The 19,489-nt window shown below is 37.9% G+C and overlaps 1 protein-coding gene across 2 annotated transcripts in view; it reads right to left on the bottom strand.

The window, feature by feature from the left end:
* Positions 1-19,252, bottom strand: part of LOC119539920 (cytidine monophosphate-N-acetylneuraminic acid hydroxylase) — a 112,551-nt gene extending 93,299 nt beyond the window's left edge. Inside the window, exons 1-2 of one of the 2 annotated variants that reach the window (XM_037843815.1) lie at positions 19,129-19,252; positions 12,277-12,325 (exon numbers count right to left, since the gene is read on the bottom strand). In XM_037843815.1, coding sequence (XP_037699743.1) covers positions 12,277-12,287 — 11 coding nt within the window. In that variant the 5' untranslated portion in view covers positions 12,288-12,325; positions 19,129-19,252. Of the gene's footprint in view, positions 1-11,753; positions 11,997-12,276; positions 12,326-19,128 lie in introns of those variants that run through there. The other variant, XM_037843816.1, reaches the window with a different exon arrangement.
* Between the last annotated feature and the right edge of the window lie 237 nt (positions 19,253-19,489).

The following is a 19,489-nucleotide window of genomic DNA, read 5'->3' as shown; positions in this document are numbered from 1 at the left end:
GCACATGGATCATTCTCCAGAATAGAACATATCTTAAGTCCCAAAACAAGTCTCAGTAAATTCAAAAGTATTGAAATCATACAATGTAATTCCTCCAACCACAGTTGAATGAAGATAGAAATCAATAACTGATGAAGAAATGGAAAATTCACATATATATGGAAATTAAACAATGTACTACCATCAATAGGTCAGATAAAATCACAAGGGAAATTAGGAAATACCTTGAAGTGAATGAAAATGAAAACACCATATACCATAACTTATGGGATGAAGCAAAAGCACTGGTGACAGGGAAACTTACAGCTCTAAATAATTATATTAAAAAAGAACAAAGAAAGGCAGGGCAAGATGGCAGCATAGGGAGGTGTGGAACTTAATTAGTCCTCTAGAGTAGCTAGTAAATAGGCAGGAACAATTAGTAAATAGTCTGGAACAACTGCTGGGGGACATTCATAACTGGACACACATCGTACACCAGTCTGGAATGGGTGGAATAGCTGAGATCACAGCATAGAACTGTAAGCAAACCTCTCCAAACTGTGGAGTTCCCCCACCACCACCACCACTGGCATGGCAGGCTGAGTTGGAAACTTTCCTGTGGAAAAAAGAAGCATTCCAATAGGAGCAAGGGAAAGTAACTCAACCAAGATCCAGTTGTGGTTTTATTGAACAAATTTGGACTACTGAATACAAGCTACAAGCACAGATAAACTTGGAGCACAGGAAAGGAACCTTGAGGTTTCTCCTGGCAGAGCAGAGGTGGGACTGATGGTAATAAAAATTAATAATAAATTAAAACAGAGACTTTTGGAGACAGCTGAGCTCAGAATACTGGCAAACAGCTGTGTCCCAAGAAAAGGGGCACACAGAACTGGGTACCAACTCTGGTCAACCAGTGAATCTCGGGAGTGGGGGACTGGCTCTGAAAATGAGATTTCTTTCTTTTTTCTTTATTTTTCGCTCATTAGAGAAAGCCTCAGGCATTTGCAAGTGTCAGCACTGACCCAGGCAAAGGTGGAGTTAAGAGAGTCAGAGAGACAAAGGAAGAAGTCAAATACAGAATATAATTCCCTAAAGGGCATAACTTCCCTAAAAAGGGGGGCGGATCCAAGCTCAAGTGGCTGCCCTCCCTCAGAGAATTCAGACCCCAGGACCCAGAGAAGGGAAAAAAAACAGAAACAAGCTTGGCTTCTGACATCCTTAGCCCCTGGCCAGGTCAGGGTACACTGAGAATGAAAAGCAGCCCACCTCTTTACACCAGTGGGGAGCTATGTGCTGACAAGTACCACCTGCTTGGCAGGATAGGAAAAGCACAGAGACTAGAGGCCTCACAAGATAGTCTGACAACCTGCTGGGCCTCATCCTCAGGGAAACATGATACTGATTACACCTTCCTCCTGAGACCTGGGTCTGTCTGGTCTGGGAAAATCTGTTTGGGGTAATCAAGGAAACCAGATGCCTAGGCAACAAAAAATTATGAGTTATGCTAGGAAAAATGAAGATATGGCCCAGTCAAAGGAACAAACTTACACTTCAAATGAGATACAGGAGTTGAAACATCTAATTGAATATGTTCAAACAGATCTTCTAAATCAAATCAGTGAGTTGGAGGAAAATGTGGCAAAAGAGATGAAGGATATAAAGAAGGCAGTGGGTGGCCATAAAGAAGAATTCATAAGCTTGAAAAAAGCAAATGGCAGAACTTGTGGGAATGAAAAGCACAACAGAAGAGATGAAAAACACAATGGAGACATGTAACAGCAGATTTAACGAGGCAGAAGAAAGAATTTATGAGCTGGAGGACAAGACATCAGAAATACTACACACAAAAGAATAGATAGGGAAAAGAATGGACAAATATGAGCAGCATCTCAGGAAACTGACTGACAACATGAAGTGCATGAATAGAAGGAGAAGAGAAAGGCAAACGGGCAGAAACAATAATGTAGGCAATAATCACTGAAAATTTCCAATCTCTCATGAAAGACATAAAATTTCAGATCCAAGAAGTACACTGTACCCCAAACAGAATAGATCCAAATACAACTACTCCAAGACACTTAATAATCAGATTATCAGATGTCAAAGAAGATAATTCTGAAAGCAGCAAGAGAAAAGCAATCTATCACATATAAGGAAAACTCAATTAGACTATGTGAGGATTTCTCAGTAGAAACCATGGAGGTGAGAGGTCAGTGGTATGATATATTTAAGATACTGAAAGAAAAAACTGCCAAGCAAGAATTCTTTATCCAGAAAAACTGTTCTTCAAAAATGAGGGAGAGTTTACAATATTTTCAGACAAATAGACACTGAGAGAGTTTGTGAACAAGATACCTGCTCTACAAGAAATAGTAAAGGGAGCACTACAGGAAGATAGGAAAAGACAGAAGAGAGAGGTTCAGAGAACAGTATAGAAAAGAAGACTATGCAGACAAACATACACTGAGAGAATGTGTTAACAAGAGACCTGCCCTACAAGAATTACTAAGGGGAGCTCTACCGGCTGAGAAAAAAAGGAAGGAGAGAGAAGGGCACACTACTGAAGAGTCTTAGTATAACTTAAAGGAAATATAGACAGAGTAAAAATAGATCTGACAAATAAAAACCAAAGGAAAAGATGGCTGATTCAAGAACAGCCTTCACAGTAATAACATTGAATGTGAATAGATTAAACTCTCTAATTAAAAGAAAGATTGGTAGAATGGATTAAAAAATACGAACCATCAATATGTTGTTTAAAAGAGACTGATCTTAGACCTAGTGACACAAAGAAATTGAAAGTGAAATGATGGAAAAAAATATTCCATGCAAGCTACAGCCAAAAGAAAGCAGGGTTAGCAATACTAATTTCAGATAAAATAGACTAATGCAAGGGTGCCATAAGAGACAAAGAAGGACACTATATACTAATAACAAGGATTAAGGCAGAAATAAATGATATGGAAAAAAAATAGAGTAAATAAAACCAAAAGTTGATTCTTTGATATCAAAAAGATTGATAAACTCTTAGCTAGACTGACAAAGTCAAAAAGAGAGAAGACCCAAATAAACAAAATAGTAAATGGAAAGGGGGATAGTACTATGGATCCTGAGGAAATAAAAAATATCTTAAGAGGATAGTATGAACAACTCTATGCCAACAAACTAAATAATTTAGAGGAAATGGATAATTTCCTAGAAACACACCAACAGCCTAGACTGGATAAAGAAGAAATAGAAGAACTCAACAAACCAATCACAAGTAAAGAAATCCAATCAGTTATCAAAAAGATTCCTACAAATAAAAGCCCAGGGCCAGATGGCTTCACAGGGAAATTCTACCAAGCTTTCCAAAAAGAACTGACACCATTCCTACTTAAACTCTTTCAAAAAATTGAAGAAAATGGAACTATACGTAACTCATTTCATGGAGCCAACATTGCTCTAATACCAAAACCAGATAAAGATGCTACAAGAAAGGAAAACCACAGGCCAATTTCCCTAGTGAATATAGATGCAAAAATTCTCAACAAAATACTTGCAAATCAAATTCAAAGATGCATTAAAAAATTTTACACCCTGACCAAGTGGGGTTCATCCCAGGCACGCAAGGATAGTTCAACACAAGTAAATCAATCAATGTACTATAACACATTAACATATCAGAAGGGAAAAGTCAAATGATCATCTCAGTAGATGCTGAAAAAGCATTTGACAAAATCCAGCATCTTTTTGTGATAAAAACCCTTCAAAAGCTAAGAATTGAAGGAAACTTCCTCAATATGAGAAAGGGCATATATGAAAAAACCCACAGCCAGTATAGTTCTCAATTATGAGAGACTGAAAGCTTTCCCTCTAAGATCAGGAACGAGACAAGGATGCCTGTTGTGACCACTATTATTGAACATTGTGCTAGAATTTATAGCCAGAGCAAGGAAAAGAAGTAAACAGCATCTGAATTAGAAAGGAAGAAGCAAAATTCTCATTAGTTGCAGATGATATGATCTTATACTTGGAAAAACCATGAGAAATTGACGACATACCTACTTGAGCTAATAAACAAATTCAGTAAAGTGGTGGAATATAAGATTAATGCACATAAGTTGATAATGTTATACTGTCTATAATGTTTCTATAAGGAGACCTAAAGAGATGGAGAGATATTCCACGTTCATGGAAAGGAAGGTTAAACGTAGTTAAGATGTCAATTCTATCCAAACTGATCTACAAATTTAATGCAATTCCCATCAAAATTGTAGCAATCTACTTTGTAGACTTGGAAAAGCTAGTCATCAAATTTATTTTGAAGAGAAAGATGACTTGAATAGCTAAAAATATTCTAAAAAAGTAAAACGAAGTGGGAGGACTTACAATGCTTGACTTTGAAGACTACTATAAAGTCACAGTAGTCAAAACAGCATGGTATTGGCATAAATACAGACATATTGATCAGTGGAATCAAATTGAGAATTCAGAAATAGACCCCATGAACTATGGTCAACTGATTTTTGATAAGGCCCCAAAATCCACTGAATTGGGATATAGCAATCTTTTCAACAAATGGGGCTGGAAGAATTGGATAGCTATATCTAAAAGAATGAAACAGGACCCCTACCTCACACCTTATACAAAAATTAATTCAATATGGATCAAAGATCTCAATATAAGAGACTGAACCATAAAACTCCTAGAAGATAATGTAGGGAAACATCTTCAAGACCTAGTTGTAGGAGGTTGCTTCTTTTTTTTTTTTTATGAGCCAGATTGCTAAAGGTATTACTTTTTTTTTTTTTTAATCATCATTTTATTGAGATATATTCACATACCACGCAGTCATACAAAACAAATTGTACTTTCGATTGTTTACAGTACCATTACATAGTTGTACATTCATCACCTAAATCAATCCCTGACACCTTCATTAGCACACACACAAAAATAACAAGAATAATAATTAGAGTGAAAAAGAGCAATTGAAGTAAAAAAGAACACTGGGTACCTTTGTCTGTTTGTTTGCTTCCCCTACTTTTCTACACATCCATCCATAAACTAGACAAAGTGGAGTTTGGTCCTTATGGCATTCCCAATCCCACTGTCACCCCTCATAAGCTACATTTTTATACAACTGTCTTCGAGATTCATGGGTTCTGGGTTGTAGTTTAATAGTTTCAGGTATCCACCACCAGCTACCCCAATTCTTTAGAACCTAAAAAAGGTTGTCTAAAGTGTGCGTAAGAGTGCCCACCAGAGTGATCTCTCGGCTCGTTTTGGAATCTCTCTGCCACTGAAGCTTATTTCATTTCCTTTCACATCCCCCTTTTGGTCAAGAAGATGTTCTCCATCCCACGATGCCGGGTCTACATTCCTCCCCGGGAGTCATATTCCACGTTGCCAGGGAGATTCACTTCCCTGGGTGTCTGATCCCACGTAGGGGGGAGGGCAGTGATTTCACCTTTCAAGTTGGCTTAGCCAGAGAGAGAGGGCCACATCTGAGCAACAAAGAGGCATTCAGGAGGAGACTCTCAGGCACAAACACAGGGAGGCCCAGCCTCTCCCCCGCAGCAACCGTAGGAGGTTGCTTCTTAGACCTTACACCCAAAGCACAAGCAATGAAAGAAAAACAGATAAATGGGAAGTCCTCAGAATTTAAGGCTTCTGTACCTCAAAGAAATTTTTCAAAAAAGTAAAGAGACAGCCAACTCAATGGGAGAAAATATTTGGAAAACATCTATCTGATAAGAGACTGATGTCTTGTATATATAAAGAAATCTTACAACTCATTGACATTAGTACAAATAGCCCAATTATAAAATGGGCAAAAGATATGAAAAGACATTTCTCTGACGAAGAAATACAAGTGGCTAAAAAACACATGAAAAAATGTTTATCTTCACTAATTATTAGAGAGATGCAAATCAAGACCACAGTGAATTATCATCTCACACTAATAAGAATGGCTTAAACAAACAGGAAACTACAAATGCTGGAGAAGATGTGGAGAAAATGGAATTCTTATTCATTGCTGGTGGGACTATATAATAGTTCACCCATTCTGGAAGACAGTTTGGTGGTTCCTTAGAAAACTAGGTATTGAGTTACCCTACAGTCCAGCAATTTCACTTCTCAGTATTTACCCAGAGGACCTGAAAACAGTGACAAGAACACATGTTTGCACACTGATGTTCATAGTGGGATTGTTCACAATTGCCAAGAGATGGAAACGATCTAAATGTCCTACATCAAATGAATGGATAAACAAAATGTGGTACATACATACAATGGAATACTATGCAGCAGTGAGAATAAATGAGGTTGTGACGCATATGACAATGAGGATGAACCTTTTAGACATAATGCTGAGTGAAATAAGTCAGTTACAAAAGGAGAGATACTGTATGTTACCACTAATGTGATCTCTGTGAAAAATGTAATACAAGTGTCTTATATTGCAGAATATAGGGGACCTAGAGATAGACAGCAACTAGTGAAGGAGGAACGATAATCTAATAAGAATAGGTAAGATATTGAGGGTAATCTTAATGATATGGGAATGCTCAGGAATGACTATGGTTTGTTAATTTTTTTGTGGTATGATAGGAGAATATTGGAAGCAATGAAGTTATTGTAGGATATTTGTTTTTCTTATCCCTTTGTTTTGTTTTGTTTGGAAATTTTTTTTATAAATACAGTTGATTGAAAAAAGAAATGAAGGCTATCAGTAAGGGTAATAAGAGAGAGAAAAAATAAAAATAAAATAAGATATGACATATAAAATTCAAATGATAAAATGGTAGACAGTAGACATTACGTTGAGTGAAATCAGCCAGAAAAAAAAGGGCAAATACTGTATGGTCTCACTAATATTAACTAGTGAGAGAACCTTGAATGTTAAAGTTGAGAACACAGCTTATCTGGAGATAGGAAGAGGGTAGAGATCAGGCATCTGATGCTGAAGGAGTACAGAATGTTCAACAGGATTGATTCTATAGATCCAGAAATAAATAGCACAACACTGTGTGATTGTAGCACAATATTGTAAGTACTCTGAACAAAGATGAGTGTGAGTATGGGTGAAAGAAGAAGGCTAGGGGCATGTATGATACCAGAAACAAAGATAGAGGATAAAGACTGGGACTGTATAACTTAGTGAAGCCTAGAGTGATCAATGACATTGATTGAGTGTACTAATATAAGAGTGTTTTTACATGAGAGAGAACAAATGAATGTCAACATTGAAAGGTGTTGAAAACTGGATTATATAGGGGAAAAAAAATAAAATCAATGAAAACTAGAATCCATAGTTAACAGTAACATTGTAATATGCTTCCATGAATTGTAACAAAAGCAATATACCAAAGCTAAATGTCTATAAGAGGGGGATAAAAGGGAGTGGTATGGGATTCTTGATGTTGTTGTTGTTGTATGACCTTCTCATTTCATTTTATTTTATTTTCTTCTGCCTTTTTTTTATTATTTTATTTTCTCCTCTTCCTCTTTCATAGCCGAAGAAATGAAAATGTCCTTATATATATTGTGGTGATAAATGTGTAGCTGTGTGATTATACTGGGAATCATTGATTGTTTACTTAGGATGGATTGTATGGTATGTGAATAAAACTGGTAAAAAAATAAACACAGGGATACAAGTGCTGGAGAAAATGTGGAGAGAGGGATGTACCTAGTCACTGTTGGTGGGGAGTAGAATGGCACAGCCCAGATGGACGGCAATGTGGTGGTTCACCAGGAAGCTAAGTATGGGGTTGCCATATGGTCCTGCTACCCTGTTATTTGTTGTATACTTGGAGGAACTGAGAGCAGGGACACAAGTGGACATTTGCACACTGGTGTTTGTAGCAGCAGTATTCATGATTGCAATGGATGGAGGTGGCCTAAGGGTACATCAACTGATAAACCAAAAGGTGAACTGTGGTGTATACATACAATGGAATATTGAGCGGAGCAAGAAGGAGTGAAGTTGTGAGGTATGCAACTAGGTGACTGGACCTTGGAGATAGGAGGTTGAGTGAAATAAGCCAGAAATGAAAAGACCAATATTATAATGCCTCACTAACATGGACTGACAATAATGTACAATGTCTAAGAATTGTATATGGGAGCATGGGTTATTAGGAAAGTCTTATGTAAAGTTTCCTAGATTGTAAGCTCTTAAAGCAGTCACATCTATTCATGAGTTGTAACAGTTGTTTCTAAATTCTGAGATGCTGAGCTGTTTGTGTGTGACCTGGTCAGCCCCTGGAGCTTTGGGTATCTGTGTGGCACCTGGGACTCAGAGCCTGAGTTCAGCAGCTGAGAGTGTTGGCATTGCCCCATGCAGCAACTGTTAAAGAGGCTGAAAAGGAGATAAGACATCAATTGGAGATATGAACAAAATGGACTTTTTTGAGACTGGAGTAGATCAGACTAAAGGATAGAGGATGATATCAGCTGTGTTTAAAAACTTTGGCTTCTGTGTGGGATCAAAGGTTGAGATATTTATTTGGTACAAAATCTATATTTTCTGTAGCACACTACATTATTTAACTTGTATGGTCAGTTTACTCAAACGCCATAATTACATGGTAAATACAGAGTGAGACCTTGTTGGTTTGTACAGGTTAGCATGAAGCCCTGCTACATCCCAGAGTAATTTGGGCAGAGAATAAAAACTATTTGCAAAGCCCCCTTGAGGGACTGAGGAAAAATGTGGAAATATTAAACTTCCCTAGCTGGGAAATTACTGATATTCTCACAAGCATTGGGGACTACCAGTTTAGTAGTCCAAGCCCTTGATCTTGGGACTTGCCCTTATGAAGCTTGTTACTATAAAGTAGAGGCTCGTCCTACTTACAATTGTGCCTGAGAGTCACCCCCCAGACAACCTCTTTAAGCCAGATGTGGTCTCTTTAAGCCAACTCGGCAGGTAAACTCACTGCCCGCCCCCCACCCCCCATGTGGGACATGACTCCCAGGGGTGTAAATTTCCCTGTCAATGTGGTATGTGACTCCTGGGGATGAGGTTCATAGGACTGAGAAAGACTTCTGGACCAAAAGGGGGAAGAGAAATGAAACAAAATAAAATTTCAGTGGCTGAGAGATTTCAAATAGAATTGAGAGGTCATTCTGTAGGTAACTCTTATGCATTATATAGATATCCCTTTTTAGTTTCTAGTTTATTATAATAGCTAGAACTGCTGAACTGCAATCCAGTATTCTTGATTCTTGAAGACGATTGTGTAACTATATAGCTTAGATTGTGTGACCATGTGATTGTGAAAACCTTATGGCTCACACTCCCTTTACCCAGTGTTATGGACAGATGAGTAGAAAAATGGGGGCAAAAAGTAAATGAATAATGGTGATGGTGGCGGGAATTGGATGTTTGGGGTATTTTTTTTTTTTTTACTTTTTATTTTTATTTTTTTGAGTAAAGAAAATGTTCAAAAATTGATTGTGGTGATGAATGCACAACTATACGATGATGTTGTGAACAAGTGTTGTATGCTTTGAATGACTGTATGGTTTGTGAATATATTTAAATAAAATTGCATTTAAAAAAAGAAGAATAAAGATCCCAAATAAGAGACCTCACCTCACAACTAGAAGATCTAGAAAAAGAAGGGAAAATTAAACTCATGGCAAGCTGAAGGAAGGAAATAAGATTAGAGTGGACATACATGAAATAGAGAATAAAAAAATAGAGAGTATAAACAAAACCAAAAGTTGGTTCATTGAAAAAAGATCACTAAATTCAACAAACCTTTAACAAACCTTTAACTAGTTTGACAAAGAAAAAAGAGAGAGGAGGACACAAATAATTAAAATCAGATATGAAGAGGGGTGGGGAGCAAATTACTACAAACTCCACAGAAACAAAAAGGATTATAAGAGGATGCTATGAACAGTTGTACACCTACAAATTATATAACCTATATGAAATGGAAAAAATCCTAGAAACACACTGAATCAAGAAGAAATAGAAGATCTCAACAGATCAGTACTAGTAAAATGATTGAATCAGTAATCAAAAACCTTCCAACAAAGAAAAGCCAAAGACCCAGACAGCTCACAGGTGAATTTTACCAAACATTCCAAGAAGAATTAACACCAATCCTGTGCAAACTCTTCCAAAAAACTGAAGAGGACAGAACACTCCCTCCTAACTCATCCTATAAGGTCAACTTTACTCTCACACCAAAGTCAGTTAAAATATCACAAGAAAAGAAAAAATTCAGACCAATAACTCTTATGAATATAGATGCAAACATCTTCAACAAAGTACTAGCAATTCAAATCTAACATCATATTAAAAGCATTATACACCAGGATCAAGTGAGATTTATCCCAGGTATTCAAGGGTGTTTCACTATGAAAGAATCGATTAATGTAATACACCACAATTAAGAACAAAAGGAGAAAAAAATACATGATCATCTCAATTGATGCAGAGGAGTCATTTGACAAAACCCAGCACCTCTTCTGGATAGAAAAACTTAGAAAGCTAGGAATGAATAGAAGGAAACTTCCTCAACTTGATAAAAGACATAGATGGAAAACTCACTGCTAACATCATACTTAATGGTAAAAGACTGAATGCTTTCCCTTTAAGATCAGAAAGAAGACAAGATTGCCCACTGTCACCACTGTTATTCAACATTGTACTGGAAATTCTCATCAGAGAAATTAGGCAAGAAAAATTTTAAAAAAAGCCATTCAAATTGGAAAGAAGAAGTGAAACTTTGCCTATTTGCAGATCATATGATCTTATACACAGAAAATTCTGAAAAAGCCACAAAAAAGCTCTGAGAGCTATCTCACAGCCATCTTCTCTGTATCCTCCTTCCCCATCTTAGTCCAATCCATCATCAGCTCCCTTCTGGACCACTGCCATACCCCCCTAAGAGGTCTCCCAAATTAACTCTTTCTCTATACTGTACTGTTCTTTCCACTATAGCCGGAATAGCACATTTAAAATGGAAATTTCAAGATGACCCTGTCCTGTTGACCCTTTCCCACCTCTCAAAAAATGCATCAATATTGTCCCCTTCTTCTTAGAACAAAGAACAATATTCCTAATATGGCCTCAGAGTTGAACATTGTGACCCCTAATCACTTCCTCCAGCTCATTTTGAACTATGCCTTTCCTCCCAACACCTGGCTTTCTCTTATTTCCTCAAAATACCATTCTTCTTCCTCCTTAAGATCATATATCCAGAGTAGTCTTCCTTGACCCCCTTCTTCACAGACTGAACTCTCATCCTTTAGAACTCAGTTCAATCATCATGTCCTCTGGGAGGTCTTCCCTGATTCCCCAGATAAGGCCAACTCCCATATTACACATTTTCATAACACCATGTACCTTTCCTTCACATGACTTATCAAACTTGTAATTTCATCGTTAATTGTAGGATCAATTAATGGCCCACAACAGCATTTCTTCCAAAATCTTTTGTATGAACCTGAGATTTAAACATGCCACCATGCCTAGAATAGTTTTAAAATAGCTTCATGTCTGAGAACTAGCACTTGCAAAATGTTATATTTACACTTTAAAAATTAAATATACTACAGACAAAACCCCCAATTTATGACCAGGTAGTGTCTAAGGTTTCTTTGTTTTATAGCTGACATTTTACTATGAAAACAAGCTGCAGATGTTGATTAAGTTCTAACCCAGCTCACAAAATCTTATTTATCCCATGAAATTGTCAACATTTTATTGATAGGAGCTTTAAGACTGACTAGACTTTTGAGCTATGAATTCAAAGTACCTCTTAGTTAAAAACTTGAGTCCCTCCAGGCCCCATTCAGCCCTGAGGCTTTAGTGTCGCTCTTGGTCCTTAAGCCTTCTGAGCCCTGAGCAGAGCAATAAATAAAGTATTGTCAGAGGAAAGTTCCAGGGACAAAAAAATGAGGAAATGTGTTGACAGCGAGAGAAAAAAAATAAGAGAAGGCTTTAGAAAAAGAGGCATCATCCAAAGTGGGAGAAGAGGTCAGATGAAGTGGAAAAGGGCTGAGAGAGAGGGCATAGGCAGATGAGCTATCAAAGGGCAAGCTCTATACCCAAATAAACAGGTTAATTGCAAATCAGATGTTCCCAAGATAGTAACTACTGTAAATTTGTATATTCAAAATTTGTTTCAAAACCTTTAACCTCACTCTATCCCCCTCCCCCTCCAAGGCCTCTCAGTTCTTGTGGTTTATCACCAGAAGTGAGAACTACCCAAACTACCAACACTACAAAAAATAGGAATCCTAAATACAGTAAAAAAAAAAAAAAAATGTAAATAGTACCTTTGTTCCATTCCAAGTCAGAAGGGGCCAGGCAGCACAAGAACAGCTCCTTTGAGAAAGTAAAAACACAATGAAGTCAAAATCTGCTTTGAAATGATATGATCAGAACTTTTAGAATGGCTGAAGCCTGGCAATTTCAATTTGCTTATTAACAAATTTGATTTTGATTCTCTGTAGCTAGAAAACCCTTTCGAAAGCAAGTACAGGAGCAAAGCAGACAGTCCATTTTCTAGCATCAGGAATGCTCATCTAAAGGGATTTCAAATAGTGTCAAGAGGTCATTCTGGAAGTTATTCTTATGCATTATATGGATATTCATTTTTAGTTTCTAATGTATTAGAATAGCTAGAAGGAGATACCTGAACCTGTTGAACTGTAATCCAGTAGACCTGATTTTTGATGGTGATTGTATAACTACATAGCTTTTATTGTGTGACCATGTGATTGTGAAAACCTTGTGACTAACACTCCCTTTATCCAGTGTATGGCAGATAAGTCATAAAATAAAGACAAAAAATTAAAATATAAATAAATAAATAATAGGGGAGAATAAGGGGGTATGGATGTTTAAGGTGTTTTTATTTTTATTTTTATATTTTTTGGGGAGTAATGAAAATATTTTAAAATTGATTGTGGTGATGAATGCACACCCACATGATGATACCATGAGCCATTGATTGTATACTTTGATGGATTATATGATATGTGAATATATCTCAATAAAATTGCATTTAAAAAAACCCTCAGCCAGCTGATGTGTATTTCAATTGTCTTCATATATCTGCCAACCTTTATATTACCCTCCCAGCTCCATTCCTGAGAACCTGGAAAGAGGATGATGAACTTTAGATAAACCAATTTCCTACCAAAACCCAGTATATGAAGTGTGTGTGTGTGTGTGTGTGTGTGTGTGTGTGTGTTGCAGATACATGAGTGTGTTAAAAGAGGAGAAAGCATTAAGGAGGAATGAATTTATCACTGTACTCTTCTGGAAATAAGCCAGCTTGTCACGAATATAAACTTTGGGCTTTTTTAAATGCAATAATAATTGCTTTATTGTAAAAGTGAAGGAAGGATTGCTGTAGAATATTACACTAGGGTGTAGAGTTTAATTCTGGCCACAGTTTTTCCTGATTCCTCTGTGTTTCTGTCTTCCCAGCCCCCAGGGCCCACACTGGTGTCAATTCAGGGTCCACGCCTGGATTTCTGAGAACTCTGTAATTCCTCTTCTGGGTCTATTTTTTCCTATTTGACAAATATCCTGTCCTTTGTCTACTAACATTATCTCAGCTCTAGGAAGCAAGTCAGCCATGGCTCTTTAAACAAGTACAATAGAGTAAAGGACACTTTGACATTTTATCCTCCACCTATTTTTTAAAATTCACTTCCTCCTTTATTCCATTTCTCACTAATGACTCTGACTCCTAAGTTCCTGGAGAGTTCTGCACTTTACAACATTCAGTTTAAAAAAAAAAAAGAGAATGCAAAGTTTTCTAAATAATTTATCCATTTTAGTCTTGCCTCTCTAAGTAGACTGTGAGCTTCAGGAGCACAGGAACTGTGCCTTAGGATTCAAATGCCCCACAATGCTTAGAATGGTGTGTAGAAAAAGCTCAATGGCAAACCCCCATAAATTAGCAAGAGGACAGTTTTAACCCCGGCTGTTCTATTGGAGCAGGTAAGGCAATTCTTCTAGGCAACACCTCACCTCGAAAGTATTCATTTTCTCCCCCAAATCAAGAAGGTCTTGCAAATACTTTCTTCCCTAGTTCTGCTCACATCACAGAATATATAATAGGGCATACTACTCTTAAGTGAACAACTATGATTCTTTACATATGCGTACACCCATGTAACCACATACATATCAAGATTTAGAATATTTCTAGTGCTCTAGCAGAGTTCCTTATTTCCCCTCCCAGTCAATACCCACTCAGGCAGTAATCATTCTTCTGATAGGTGAGTTATGCCTACCTTGAATTTTACATAAAAGGAATCACACAGTTACATACTCCTTCACATCTAGTCTCTTTCTTCCAACAATACTACTGTGGGATTTATCCATATGGTTACAAGTAGCAGGTCAAAATTAATACCAAGCTTAGCAAGTAGAATAAAGGTATTTCTCCCTCAAACAGACTTAGAAAAGGAAAGAAGGGAGATCTTAAATAAAATTAGTATCAGTGTATCCAGGTATAAAAATTGTAATTTTAACAGTAGGAACCTGAATTCTCTTAAGGAGAGAAGAAGATTGGCAACAGCTTTTAGACTTCTTTATGTATTGACAAGGAAACAAAGAGGACTCTAGAATTCAGGTAAAAGGAGTTTGGAAGTGAGATCAAACAGGATGAAACAGAAAGAGAAGATAGAGAAGAGAGAAGCAGAACTTATCAACAGGACAGCAGAGGGACCTTGCAGAGAAAGATGGTCAGCGAGGAATCCCTGGTGACGGAATGGCTGGAGGACTTTTAAGGACATGTATGTGCCCTCGTGAGGGCAGGGATGTTGCCCTTTCACCACTTGTCTTCGTTCCCTAGGGCTGCCACAAGAAAGTACCACAAACCGGGTCACTTAGAACAACAAAAATGTATTCTCTCCCCATTCTGGATGCAGAAGACTGAAATCAGGTTATCAGTGGGGCCATCTTTCTTTTTCAGTTCATAAAGGAGAATCCTTCCTTGCCTCTTCTTTTCTCTGGTGGTCTGCTGGCAATCCATGGTGTTCTCTGGCTCAGTTGTCACATGGCATTCTCCCCTCTCTCTGTGTCCAATTCTTCTCTTCTTATAAGTACACCAGTCATATTGGATTAGGGACCTCCCTAATTTGGTTTGGCCTCATCTTAACTAATAACATCTTCAAAAACCCATTGTAGATTGAATCATGTCATCCACAAAGACAAGGTCAAGCCCTAACCCTCAGTCCTGTAGATGTGAACTCATTTGTAAATAGGTTCTTCAAAGATCCTATTAGTTAAAATGAGGCAAACCTGAATCAGGGTGGGCCTTAATCCAATAAGACTGGACTCCTTATAAGCAGAGGAAATTTGGACACATCCTGAGTAGGAGATAAAAGGGGAGAGATAACCATGTGACATAGGCAGAGACTGAGTAATGGACTGCTGGCAAGCCACCCCCAGAACACTACAGACTTCAGAGAAAGCACAATCCTGATAATGCCTTGATTTTGGCCTTCTAGCCTCCCAAACTGTGAGGCAATAAAGTCCTGTCCTGTTGTTTGAGTCAACCAAGTCCATGCACAGGACCGGAGGAGAGGACTTGAGCATTTTTCAACCCTTAACACCACCTCATGCCTTCAGCAAAGTGTGTGCCACACAAGGATGGCTTGTGTAAACAGTGTTTGTGGAACACAAGAGAAAGGGGTGTGTCCCATGTCTGGGCCATGGAGGCATGAGATCAGAAGATTATTGGTCAAAGAAATTTGAACCTAGAGGGGACCATAAGTACAAAACCACTAGGAATTAAAAAAGAAAAAAAGAACTGAAGCGAGGCATTACATTTCCCATCAAGTATGGGACCAGGAGCTAGAGATTTTTTACTTCAATCTGAAAGGACAAGGTGACCTTCAGTAAGCTATTGTATAAATCAAATAAGAGTTATGAAGAAAGGGGCAATGGGAGAACAAGAAAGTTCTAAACTAAAACCATAAGTGCTAATGAAAACCCCCAAATCAGCAGATGCCCTAAATTGTGGAATAATGTGCTAAAAAACAAATCTTGAGTCTGTGAAATAAGAGACCAATACAAGGAATCTCCCAGAAAGCAGAGGGAAAAAAGAGAGATGGAAATTATGAAAGAAAAATAATAACAGGAAGAATAATATATAATAACTAATTTGTGTATAATAGGAATTCCGGAAGGAGTAAAGAGAGCATATGAAGAAGGAATGATCAAAGAAACAATAAGAAAAAAAGTTCTCAGCTGAAGGAAGACGCATTTCAGTCATCACCTTGCGGAACATCTCAACTCCATTTGACGGTTGAAAACTGTTATAGGTTGACTTGTGCCCCCCAAAAGGAAATGTTGAAGTTCTAACCCCATATTTCAGAATGTGACTGTTTGGACATCGGCTCATTGCAAATGGGATTAACTAAAAAGCAGTCAGACTGAAATAAGGTGGACCCTTAATCCAATATGACTGGTGTCCTTATAAGAAGGGGTGAAGAGACACAGGACAAGAGGACAGCACCATATATGATGCACGCAGGGGCTGAGGTGCTGCAGCTGCAAGCCCAGGAGCCCCCAGGATGGCCAGCAACCCACCAGAAGCCAGGAAGAGGCAAGGCAGGATCCTGCCTTACAAGTTTCAGAGGGAGCATAAGTCCTGCCGATTCCTTGGTTTCAGACTTTTAGTCTCCAGAACTGTGAGACAATCCATTTCTGTTGTTTTAAGCCACGAAGCTAGTGGTAATTTGCCATGGCAGTCCTAGGAAAATGATATAGCAATGTTCACCTTTTTGAAACTCTCACTTCCTTTGGCCTCCATGGTACCGTTCTTGACTCTTCATCCTCCCTCATCGCCAATATACCAGAAAACACCAAACCTCATCCACTTGAAATGAATACCCTGCCCCGGTGCAAGTCCACATCTTCACTCATCTGTCCTCACCAGTAGCATCTACACTGGCCTTCTTGCATCTCCTCTTGCCAATTCTGCCTCCAACCCACTTGCAACATTACAGCTAAAGCCACCCTTTAAAATGTTTCAAGATTGATCATGTCTCTTCTCTGCTTTAAACTCGCAAGGACTTTCTATTTCCTCAAGGATAAAGTCCAGAATCCTTAACATGGTCTATAATCCACACCCTGATCTGACTAGTGCCTACTTCTCCAGCCTCATCTCTTACCACTTGCCTAAACCCTCTCTCCATTCTGGCCAATGTGACCTTCTTATGGTTTGTTTAATGTTCCATGGACTTTATCATTTCATCTGTTCCCTCGGCTTGAAATGTTCTCCCTCCCCATCTTTGCCTGACTAACTTGTACTCACTGCTCAGAGTTCAACTCAAATACCACTTCATCTAGAAATCTTTTCTGATCCCCAAGGATTTGGTTAAACCCAAGTATAAGATCCTATAGCATATAGAACTCTGCATTTCTCCTTCTTTACACCCAGCACACCTGTTATTACTTATTCAATGTCTGTCTTCTTCTCCAGAAATTAAGTTAAATGAGACCAGGGGCTATGCCTGTCTTGTTCATTGCTATATCCTCAGTGTCTAGCATGGTGCATATTTTTGAATGAATAAATGAACTGAATGTTATAGGAACACCGAAGAAGTACACCCAAACCTGTCCCAAGGAAATGAAGATCAGGTCTTTTCCAAATCTATTAAGACTATAATTTCTAGAGGAAATTTAGTCAAAACCAGAGGAAGTATTTATGCAAATAGTTGAATGTTTGTAAAGGGCAGATATATTTACAGAAGACAACTAAGGAGAACAGAATGAGTTTTAAGACAACCACTGCTATTCTCAAGTTTTATAATACAAAGTACAGGATGGTCTCAAGATCCAATAATTCTGGCCAGCAATATGGTTTAGACTCTGAGGAAATATCTGTTTTATTGAATAAACTCATATTGCCTAACTTTAGTTAAATAAAAATGTGTGCAGGGCAGACACAAACAATAGTTTCCAGAATGAGGCATTTGAAGTTAAATCATTGCCATAAATCAACAAAACCCCCAACTAAAGTCTTACACAAATGGTAATCTGGCCTAGAAAAGAAAGCAGTCCACAAAACATTTTAAATCATAGATTTTCAGGGCTGAGAAACACCTTACATTATCTAGTCCAATGCCTCCATGCCACCCCTAATTTGTATAGTATTGGACACTAAGGTCCCAAGAGGTTAAGTCACATTCCTAACATTACATGTCCTGTTAGTGGCACATCTGATGATAAAAACCAGATCTCTGTGTCAACAAATATCTCTTTTTGGAGTCTTGATCCCATAAACTACAATGAGACTTTTCCAATTGTGGTATGAAAAAGATTATCTGGAAGCCCTTACCCTCCACTAATCTCTGATCCTGATCCACCAAATAGCATATCTTTTATTAGAAGAAGGTGTTAGATATTGCTTACTTCAAATATACTTCCCTCTTCCCACCCCCGTGGGAAAGTCTTAGGAGTTAGTGATAGCAGTAACTGGAGAACACTGAGCAACTCATTAAATGGTAGTCTGTTCCATGGCATTGGTTAATATCATCCCCATCTGTCCTTTGTGAGCTCTGGGCAAATCAGACTCCTTGCTGTCATAGAGCATTTGGGAAACTTCTTGCATTTTAAAATAATTACGCAAGGACTTTTGATTCTAGCCAAGATGAATCGCCTCATTCCTCCCTTTTATAAGTAAAAAACATAAAACATAAGCAAATCAAGATAATCTTAAAACACGTTCAGATAACCCACCAGAAGGCATGAAAAGAGAAACACAGGAAACAAACAATAAACAAAAAATAATATGGCAGATTTAAGTCCTATCTTATTAGTAATTACTTAAATGCAAATAGTCAAAATACACCAATTAAAAGAGAAATTGGCAGAGGTGATTAAAAAAAATATGTTCTTACAATACGTAGTCAATAAGAAATTCACTTCAAATACAACACAGGTAGGTTGAAAGTAAAAGGAGAAAAAAGACATACCAGATACATATTAATAAGAAAAGAGCATGATTGATATATGACTATCAAATGCAATCAGCAATCATGAATTGTGAACTACACTTAAAAACAATTTAACCTGTGGATAGATGAAGTAAATATTTAAGGTCAAATAGATTCATATTACTATTTCCCAAACAAACCAACAATAATAATGTACATTACCTTCTTCAGTTTCCTTCTTAATAAAACACTGGCCACTTCTTCCTGTGGACAATAAGGACTGAAACCTGCTTGGATGGGAAAGGACATGCCCATCATATTCTCTTTCTCCATTGCAACACTGGCTCCTGAGATGTCGAAAGCTGCTGTGTTGACCTCAACTGGTCACACCCTCTCCAGATGGCTGTTAGCCAGTCTGGGATTGTATCCATGCTGGTGTGCGTTAGGGAACGGAGCGCAGCCATGACTCAAGGAAAGCAAGCACACAGATCTGTCCCGTTGTCTGTGGCATAAGGGAAGTTGGGGGAGGGGGCAAAAATTTTGTTTAAGCAGACTCAAGATGCAGCAGCAGCAGTTTGTGGCT

The sequence above is a fragment of the Choloepus didactylus genome, chromosome 7 (assembly GCF_015220235.1).
Source record: "Choloepus didactylus isolate mChoDid1 chromosome 7, mChoDid1.pri, whole genome shotgun sequence".
Taxonomy (NCBI): Eukaryota; Metazoa; Chordata; class Mammalia; order Pilosa; family Megalonychidae; genus Choloepus; species Choloepus didactylus.
The sequence above is the reverse complement of the archived record's forward strand: the minus strand, read 5'-3'. Positions and strand labels throughout refer to the sequence as shown.